At 46.6% G+C, this 10080-nt stretch overlaps 1 protein-coding gene across 1 annotated transcript; it reads right to left on the reverse strand.

The window, feature by feature from the left end:
• Positions 1 to 1944: 1944 nt before the first annotated feature.
• LOC145349474 (S-geranylgeranyl-glutathione receptor P2RY8-like) lies at positions 1945 to 9003 on the reverse strand. Its single transcript, XM_080198014.1, has 2 exons — positions 8964 to 9003; positions 1945 to 3021 (listed from the first exon to the last, which is right to left on the reverse strand). The coding sequence occupies exons 1-2, from the start codon at positions 9001 to 9003 to the stop codon at positions 1958 to 1960; spliced, it is 1104 nt and encodes a 367-aa protein (XP_080054140.1). The 3' UTR covers positions 1945 to 1957.
• Positions 9004 to 10080: the final 1077 nt, after the last annotated feature.

Genomic DNA, 10080 nt, shown 5'->3' on the forward strand with positions numbered 1-10080 from the left:
TGTGAGGCTAACCACTGTGCCATTCTGCTGCCCCAGTGACTGCAAAGCATTTGGAACATGCTGAGGTTGCAAAAGTTGCTATATAAATATGTATTTGTATTGCGTCCTTAGAGCACCTCAAATTGCTTCATGTTCTTGGGTGGTGGCTGGTATTAAGTGGGCAAGTACTATAAACACTATCTCACTGCCCTACCAACAGCCCTTAGCAGCGAGAAGCTGTGCACGTATGTGATTATTCACATTGTATTCCACATTGCTGTGCTGCCAATCTTATTTCTCTTTATATCCCTGCTTTTAAATAAATTATACTATTCCAAATTAAAGTACAGCCCCTCAAATGTTGCAATATAGTCCATGCACATTGGTGAAGACAGCAAGTTCCATTCCTTCATTACATTTTTTTACTCGTTCGTGGGATATGGGTGTTGCTGGCTGGCCAGCATTCATTGCCCATCCCTAATTGCCCTTGAGAAGGTGGTGGTGAGCTGGCTTCTTGAATCGCTGCCGTCCACGTGCTGTGGGTCGACCCACAATGGCGTTGGGGAGAGAATTCCAGGATTTTGACCCAGCGACTGCAAAGGAACGGCGATAGTTTTCCAAGCCAGGAGGGTGAGAGGCTGGGAGGGGAACTTGCAGTTGGGTGGTTTTCCCAGGTATCTGCTGCCTTCTTGGGCAATTTCCATTTCGGAGTGGTTCCCTGGTAATTGAAGATGCCTTGATGCAGAGATGCCGGCGTTGGACTGGGGTAAACACAGTGAGAAGTCTTTTAACACCAGGTTAAAGTCCAACAGGTTTATCTGGTAGCAAATCTAGAACTCCCCACTCACCTGACGAAGGAGCAGCACTCCGAAAGCTCGTGGCATTTTCTACCAAATAAACCTTTAACCTGGTTTTGTGAGATGTCTTACTAAGTTGAAGATGCCACCATGACTCGCTGCCATCTTGCCACTTTCAGAGGATGGCATAGGGTATTCAACATCGAAAGTGACCATCTGACAGTCTGCAGCAGTGCACGTCGGTGCTTGTGTTCCACTCAAGTCTCTGCCCAGATTTCCTCATCACAATCCTCCGTCTCCTCCTCCCTTCTCATGCGCTCACCAGTTTTCACCTTGCCAGGAGAACAGCCAGTCCATCAAGAATGTTGGAATCCAAGCCAGTGAATAAATTAAAATAATTCAAGCTTCCAGGAGAAGTAAAATGAGAGGGATGCTCCGGTCTCTGCCGGAGCGGGACCCGCTGCGAGCGCGAACTGGGAATTTGGCGTTCCAGCCAAAATTCCACTCACCTTCAGCGGCACCGGAGGCTCCCAGCTGCGAGCGAGGGCAGGAGGTTTCAACCAATGTCTGGGTGCCGGCTTTCGTTTTCAATGGGGAGAAAGTCTGTGGTGGGTGAAACCTCTGCAAAGGGGAACGGGTTGTCTACGGAGTCTCGTGAAGCAGTGGATGGTGTCCTTATCTCTCGGCCAGAGGCTCCAGGTTCAAGCCTGGCTTCAGGAGTTGATGGGCCAGCGATGCTGTGATCGTAACGTAGACACAGCGACTGATTATTGGTCTGTAAATCCTTCCACTTTGACTGATGGCAGGCGGGGAGAGGTTCCTGGCCGACCGTACTGCAGAAGGCAACAGCAGATCACTGGAGTGCTTTGCCAAGCATAATCGGATGGAAATCCCACGGTTGCCAACTCCCTCTCAGGGAGGGGTCCAGACATGTAAATGTGCCAGGGACAAGGGGGCACAATTCTGGCTTGAAGTCTTGGCGCTAGCTCTGGCACCATGTTTTCATATTGTGAAACTCAGCCTTGGTATGGGTCCTTTAATCTTTTACAAAGCGTGCCATGCGCCCAGTCATTGTCCTTCCAGCCCTTGCCACCAACCTCGCCCATGGCTGGTATGCCTGGTACCATAATTTGGATAAAGGTGGCGAGTTTCTTTGCTGGCTCAGTCAGCAGGCACCGGCACTACTGACTGCCCTGAGCAACTAGAGGTACGGGGTTGATACTTGAGGTCTTGTCACACTCGTCCACGGGGATGCAAGTGGAGAACATCTGGACCTTCCGTCGAAACTCCTTGGAGGCAAAATAGTACAGCAACGGGTCAAAGCAGCCATTTAAGCTGTTCAGCGACAGCGACAACTTGTACAGGACGTAGATTGGCCTCTTCTGACTTGACCGGACAAAATGTACGATCATAATGATCTGAGTCGGGAGGTAGCAGATCATGAAGGCTAATAACACAACCAACGTCAAATAAACAATCTGTTTCCTTGACTCTCTCAATTGAGTCAACGGGGTCTTCAGAAGAGTCCGGATTATTCTGGAATAGCACAGCACCATGACAACGAAAGGCAATAAGAAGAACAGAAGTATCTGTGCCGAGAAGTAGAGGTAGAAATAATAAATGGCGGGAAACATGTCGCGACGTATGACATCGAAACAGGTGGTGATATTCAGCAGAGGCACCTGATAGGTCAGCTCGGTGTACATCAGAGGCAAATGGACCAATAAGACAAAGAACCAGCTGAGCAGGCACAGCAAGATGGCGGCTTTCACCGTGCGAAGGTGGGAGGTGTGCAAGGGGTGTACGATTCCGAGGTAACGCTCCACGCTTATCCACATGACAGTCAGGATGGAGCAGTGCGTGTTGCCGTAAAACAGGACGGTCACCACTCGGCAGAGCAGATCGCCCACCTGCCAGTTATTCCGGTTCCAGTGATAGGTGATCTGGAACGGCAGCACCAGGCTGTAGAGGAGATCGGAGATGGCCAGGTTGATGGAAAAGACCATGGTCGGGGTCTTGGGCCACATGCGGCAGCACAGGAGCCAGAGGGAGACCATGTTGAGCGGAGTGCTCACCAGAAAGATGACCAGGTAGATGGCAGGCAAGGTGAAGTGCAGCATGGCGTTGCTGAGCATCCGGATTGTGGAGTCTTCTATCTGGATTGAGGAGTCCTCGGGCTGAGCTGTGACGTTCATTGTCCAACAGGGCTTCTGAGAGTTCCTTACAAGGATTAAAAGCCAAAATCCTGAGAAAACAAAGAGAACAAATTTTCACATATCACTTAGAGAATGATGACCAAAATTGCAAGAAACTACAAAGGGTCGTGAACAAGGCCCAGTCCATCACACAAACTAACCTCCCATCTATTGACTCTGTCTACTCTGTACCCACAAGTACAAGGGTCCAGTTTCAAGTCCCACTACTAGGCTTGAGCACAGAAACCCAGGCCTACGATCCAGTACAGCACTGAGGGAATGCTACACTGTCAGTGTCGACTTGAAGTGGGACATTCAGCTAAGGCCCCATTCGCCTGCTCAGACAGATTCTGAGAATCCCAAAACACTATTTAGGAAGGAGAAGTGTGAGTCCTTTCTGATCTCCTGGTTATCCCTCAATTAGCAGCACAGGTTAACAGATTATTCACCTGTCGGAGAAAAGATACAAAAGTCTGAGGTCACATACCAACCGATTCAAGTACAGCTTCTTCCCTGCTGCCGTCAGACTTTTAAATGGACCGACCTCGCATTAAGTCGATCTTTCTCTACACCCTAGCTGTGACTGTAACGTTACATTCTGCACTCTCTCCTTTCCTTCTCTATGAATGGTATGCTTTGCCTGTATAGCCTGCAATAAATAATGCTTTTCACTGTATATTAATACATGTGACAATAATAAATCAAATCAAAATCGAAATCAAACTTGAATGGTTCCAGGAAGGAGCGATTACGGTTACAGGTAGTCTGGAGAAATTGAGGTTGTTCTCCTTATTAAATCCTGAAGGGATTTGATAGGGTAGATACTGGGAGGATATTTCCACTTGTGCGAGGGACTGGAACCAAGGGATACAATTTATGAATAATATATCCATCATTTAGAACATAAGAACATAAGAAATAGGAGCAGGAGTAGGCCATCTAGCCCTTCGAGCCTGCCCCGCCATTCAATAAGATCATGGCTGATCTGTCGTGGCTCAGTTCCACCTTCCCGCCCTCTCCCCATAACCCTTAATCCCCTCTCTTATCAAAAACCCATCAACCCGCGTCTTAAAAATATTTCGCGAGGCAGCCTCCACCACTTCAACGGGCAGAGAATTCCAGAGATTCACCACCCTTTGAGTGAAGAAGTTCCTCCTCAACTCCGTTCTAAACCGCCCCCCCCCCCCCCCCCCTTTATCTTGAGGCTGTGCCCCCTAGTCCTACTGTCTTTTTTAGATGAAGAGAACTTTTTTTCTCTTCAAGTGTAAGTTCCATAAGACCCTTTGGCCCATCGAGTCTGCACCGAACACAATCCCAGCCAGGCCCTACTCCCTGTATCCCTACATACCCACTAATCCCTCTAACCTCCGCTACCCTGGCCACTAAGGGACAATTTCTTAGCATGGCCAATCAACTTAACCCGCACATCTTTGGATTGTGGGAGGAAACCGGATCGCCTGGAGGAAACCCATGCAGACACGAGGAGAATGTGCAAAAGTTCATCTGTGGGATTCTCTTTGCCAGGGAGAATGGAAGCTGGTCATTTTTTTTTGGAAGCGTATCTTCACACAATTTTTTCCCTTTCGGGAATAATGGGGAAAGGATCCCCAATTTCACTATGAGCCCATTGAACCGAATGCTCCTTCCGTGACCCACAAGTCCACCTGGAGGTGGAGGCACTTTCACTGTGCCACACCTGCTGGGTCATTAAATTTATTCAAGGAAGAGTTGGACAGATGTTCAATAGATAAGGTGCATTTTTCCCATCCCACCTGATGCAGGAATCGTAGTGGGCGGAGGGCGGGGCAGGGTGGGGGCGGAGGGGGGAGGTGAGGCGGACCATGTAAAGGTCCATTGACATCAGGTAGGATTTTCCAGTTTTGGGGGTTTGAAAATCTGCCCAAATGAAGGGGGGAAGTTGGGCGGTGGACATGGGCCAGAAAGGGTTGGGGGGGAGTGGGTGGCAGATGGCAAAATAAAACTGAGATCAAGACCAAATCAGCCGTGATCTTATTGAATGGCACAGTGGGTTCAAAGGGCTAAATGGTCTATCTCTGCTCCTGACTGCTGTGTTCCATGGAAGGTTATGAGAAGATTTGATTGAGATGTTTAAAATCATGAAGGGTTTAGGTAAAGAAAGTGAAACCGGTCCCAGTGACTTGAACGATCGATAAACAAAGGGCGCAGATGGAAAGCGACTGGCAAAAGGGTGAGTGGCGATGAGAGGAGCAACACAATGGGTGGTTAGGATCTGGAATGTTCTGCCTGTCAGAAGGGTGAGTTAAGATGGATGATGGTGGGAAGGATCTGGGTTGTTGGTGGCTCGGTCTCACGATAGGCCCACTCAGATTCCATGAATATTCCGGTATTGTACAAATGTTCAGAAGAATTTTGGACATTCCGAAGAACACAATGGTGACAAAAATATTCAAATTGCATTACAATGAAAAATGGGATATTAAAAGTTAATTTATTAGGCATAAGTAAGGCTTACATTAACACTGCAATGATGTTACTGTGAAATTCCCCTAGTTGCCACAATCCGGGTCTGTTTGGGTCAATGCGCCTAACCAGCACGTCTTTCAGAATGCGGGAGGAAACTGGAGCACTCGGAGGAAACCCACGTAGACACAGGGGGAACATGCAAATTCCACGCAGTTAGTGACCCAAACCGGGAATCAAACCCGGGTCCCTGGCACTGTGAAGCAGCAATGTTAAACACTGTGCTACGAAAGTTAAGGCTGGGTTTCAAAGCGACGATTATTTTCTGGGGCTTTCCTTCTTCTGAATACCACCTAAGGGAAGGCAATAGCCTCGTGGTATAATCGCTGGACTATTAATCCAGAAACTCAGCTAATATCCCGGACACCCAGGTTCAAATCCCACCAGGGCAAGTGGTGAAATTTGAATTCAATAGAAGCAAAATATCTGGAATTAAGAATCTACTGGTGACCACAAAACCATCGTCAATGGTCGGAAAAATCAGTCTGGTTCATTAATGCCCAGTAAGAAGTCTCACAACACCAGGTTAAAATCCAATGGGTTTATTCAGTACCTCTTGGACTTTAACCTGATGTTGTGAGACTTCTTACTGTGCTTACCGCAGCCCAATGCTGGCACCTCCACATCATCACTAATGTCCTTCAGGGGAGGAAATCTGCCGTCCTTGCCTGGCCTGGTCTACATGGGACTCCAGAGCCACGGCAACGTGGTTGGCTCCCAGCTGTCCTCAAACAGACAGGAATGGACAATAAGTGCTGGCCAGCCAGCGACACCCACGTCCTATGAATGAATTTTAAATTAAAATAACTTGTACAAAATAAACAACTCATGAGCAAACCTTATCGGGGGAAAAAAGGTTAATTTTAAGCCTGCGCACTGAGAATATATAAACTGATATGCGGTTTTTGTCTTAATGACGAATTAAAAGATAAGGTGGTATGAAAAATTGCACATGACGATGGATAATTCTTTATTTGAAACAGTGACTTGTTGAGCAGAAGATGGAGCTTGCTGGTAATAACGGAAATCTTTCAATGGTGCCTTCTCCAACAGATCAGTTGTTAGCTCAATATCTGCACTGACTTATTTGTTTCCTGTGAGAAGCACAATTTGATATTGAGGAGCTTGAGAACAGGTGCTGCAAAAAATTTGGTCAGCAATTTCTTACAGATTTCTTGCTCCGTGGTTGCTGACAACTCATTCGGCAAGTTTAGACTCACCACAATTTTAACACAGACTCTGCCCATGTGTTTAGGGGATTGACACATTAAAAGATAGGTTAAGTCCTCCGAAGAAATAACAGCGTGTATATAGACGGTGCAAACACCAATATTTGTGCAGCATGATTTCTAGATCTGGATTGTCTTTTTGCTAATATAGCTTCAGCACACATGCTTAAAAACAACTAATTTACCAGCACTCAGCATGCCTCAGGGGAGGCGGTGGCATAGTGGTATTGTCACTGGACTAGTAATCCAAAGACCCAGGGTAATTCTCTGGGATGGCAAGGTGGCACAGTGGTTAGCACCATTGCCTCACAGTGCCAGGAACCTGGGTTTGATTCCAGCCTTGGGTCACCTTCCGTGTGGAGTCTGCACATTTTCCCCGTGTCTGCATAGGTTACCCTCGGGTGCTCCGGTTTTCTCCCACAGTCCAAAGACATGCGGGTTAGGTTGACTGGCCATGATAAATTGACCATAGTGTCAGGGAATTAGCTGGGTAAACATGTGTGGGAAAAGAGCCTGGATGGGATTGTGGTTGGTGCAGACTCAATGGGCCGAATGGCCTCCTTCTACACAGTAGGGATTTTATGATTCTATGAAACTAGGACCCGGGATCAAATCCCATGGTGGAATTTGAATTCAATAAAAATCTAAAATTAAGAATCTACTGATAGCCATTGTCGATTATCATAAAAACTCATCTGGCTCACTGGAATCATAGAATGAGGCCATTCAGCCCATCAAGTCTGCACCAACCACAATCCCACCCAGGCCCATTCCTATAACCCCACATATTTACATGGTCTAACCCCCTGACACAAGGGTCAATTGATCATGGCCAATTAATCTAACCCGCACATCTTTGGACTCTGGGAGGAAACCGGAGCACCTGGAGGAAACCCACGCAGACACGGGGACAAAGTGCAAACTCCACACACAGTGACCCGAGGCTGGAATTGAACCCGGTCCCTGGTGCTGTGAGGCAGCAGAGACATCTACTGTGCCATCGGGCTGCCAGGATGTCCCTTAGGTTAGGAAATTTGCCATCCTTGCCTGGTCTGGCCTACATGTGACTCCAAACCCACAGCAATATGGTTGACTTGTGAATGCCCTCTGAAATGGCCTAGAGAGTCCCTCAGCTTACAGCAATTAAGGATGGGCAATAAATGATGGCCCAGCCAGTCATGCCCACATCCCATGAATGAATTTGAAAAAATGCATAGCAGTGCTAGAGGGCATAGGTTTAAGATGAGAGGGGAGGGGTACAGAAGAGTCCAGGGGGGTAATTTTTTCACACAGAAGGTGGTGAGTGTCTGGAACGAGGTGCCAGAGGCAGTAGTGGAAGTGGGTATAATTTTGTCTTTTAAAAAGCATTTAGACATTTACGTGGATAAAATGGGTATAGAAGGATATGGGCCAAACATGGGCAATTGTGACTAGCTTAGGGATTTTTAAAAAAGAGGGTGGCATGGACAAGTTGGGCTGAAGGCTCTCTTTCCATGCTGTAAATCTCTGAGTCAATGAGTGCGACCAAATGCTATTATAATTAATTTAGTGAATGGGCATTCCCAACACAGCCGCAAGTTCAAATAAGTATCTCCAAGATCATTTGCAACACCCTTTGATCAACCTAGCCCAGCGTACCTTCAAAACCATGAAGGCAACGTACAACTTAAAGAATCAAAAAATCGTGAAGTTCTGTTAAACCTGTATCAAACCTTGGTTAGGTGACCAAAATTACACACCATTTTATCAAAAGAACATGGAGGCACTGATGAGGGTTCAGAGGAGGTTCACAAGGATGTTACCAAAAGCATGTGGATATATCAGGAAAGGATGGATAGGTCTGTTTTCATATGACAAGGAATGGTGGAGAGCTGACCCAATAGAGTTCTTCGAAATGATAGGGTTTTGGATACAGATGGAATGTCTCCTCTTGTGGGAAAGAGCATAACTCGAGGTCATCAACGTAAGACGGTCAGTAAGAAATCCAATGCGGAATTCAGAAGAAACTTCCTTTCCCCAGAGGGTGGTTAGAAAGTGGAACACTGTCGGAGGTGATTGGAGCAAACAGGAGATAGGCAAGCAGGTGAGAGAGAAGAGAGTGGATGGTTACGATGATTGGTTTCGAAGAGGGAAGATGGAGGAAGCTTGAGTGCAGCATAAACATTGCCATGGGCTGGTTTAGCCAATGTTTTTGTGTTTTCAGCCAACGTACTTAATCCAATGTAACCAACACTGCCAAAACAAGTTAATTGGTCACTTACCTTGTTGGACTCTGGGACATTGGCTGCCGTGTGGCAACATTTCTAAAGTACTCTGTCGGCTGTGAAGCCACTTGTGATGCCCTGGCGATTATTCTCCCATGTTGGACTGTCACCGCTGCCAATGGGAACAGTAAATTTTGCAGTCCGCCTAAACTCCATTCACTGCAGCAGAACTGGGGAATCCCAGCTGCGGGCGAGGTCGGGGAATCCCAGCAACGGGCGAGATCAGAGAATCCCAGCCGCGGGCAAGATCAGAGAATTCTGGCAAATGTCTTTCTTTCTGATTATAGAAATAGACTATGATTCATGATCGCTAGTCACCTCAAAGTTTCACTGCCAATGAGGGTATTTTTGGCGTATAATCATTGATACAGTGAAGAAACATGAGAGGCCAACCTGCAAACTCCCGCAAACAACAATGTGATAATATTTTGATTTGATTTGATTTATTATTGTCACATGTATTGGTATACAATGAAAAGGATTGTTTCTCGCACGCTATACAGACAAAGCATACCGTTCATAGAGAAGGAAAGGGGAGAGTGCAGAATGTAGTGTTACAGTCATAGCTAAGATGTAGAGAAAGATCAACTCTGTGCAAGGTAGGTCCATTCAAAAATCTGATGGCAGCAGGGAAAAAGCTGTTCTTGAGTTGGTTGGTACGTGATCTCAGACTTTGGTATATTTTTCCGACGGAAGAATAACCTGTTAATCTGTGATGCTAATTGAGAAGATCTGGGACAACTCACACCCCTCCTTCCCAAACAGACCTATGGGATTTTAATATCTGGCTAAGCAGGCAGAGGGGGGCCTTAGTTGAATGTCACACTTGAAAGTCAACACTGACCCTGTAGCACTCCCTCAGTATTGCACTGGATTGTAGGCCTGGGTTTCTGTGCGCAAGCCTAGGAATGGGACTTGAAATTGGACCCTTGTAACTGTACGTACTGTCTTCTTAGTCATAAGTGACAACCATACAGCCAAGATAGAAAAGGAACGGAAGAAATAATATTTATATATTCAAATCTCTCTGGTTGTCTCAAAATGCCTCCAAGTAGATGAGGTATCTTTGAAGAGTGCTCTCTCTTGTAACATTCAACCCTAGATAAGGTCATGC

The sequence above is a fragment of the Carcharhinus amblyrhynchos genome, chromosome 10, assembly GCF_965287045.1.
Source record: "Carcharhinus amblyrhynchos chromosome 10, sCarAmb.v2.hapA, whole genome shotgun sequence".
NCBI lineage: Eukaryota > Metazoa > Chordata > Chondrichthyes > Carcharhiniformes > Carcharhinidae > Carcharhinus > Carcharhinus amblyrhynchos.

Excerpts from the sequence above, each read along its gene's own strand:
- LOC145349474 (XM_080198014.1), bottom strand. The coding sequence starts at position 9,003 with ATGTTGCCACACGGCAGCCAATGTCCCAGAGTCCAACAAG. Across the intron at positions 3,022-8,963 it reads ATGTCCCAGAGTCCAACAAG|GATTTTGGCTTTTAATCCTT; the intron begins GTAAGTGACCAA and ends TTGTTTTCTCAG.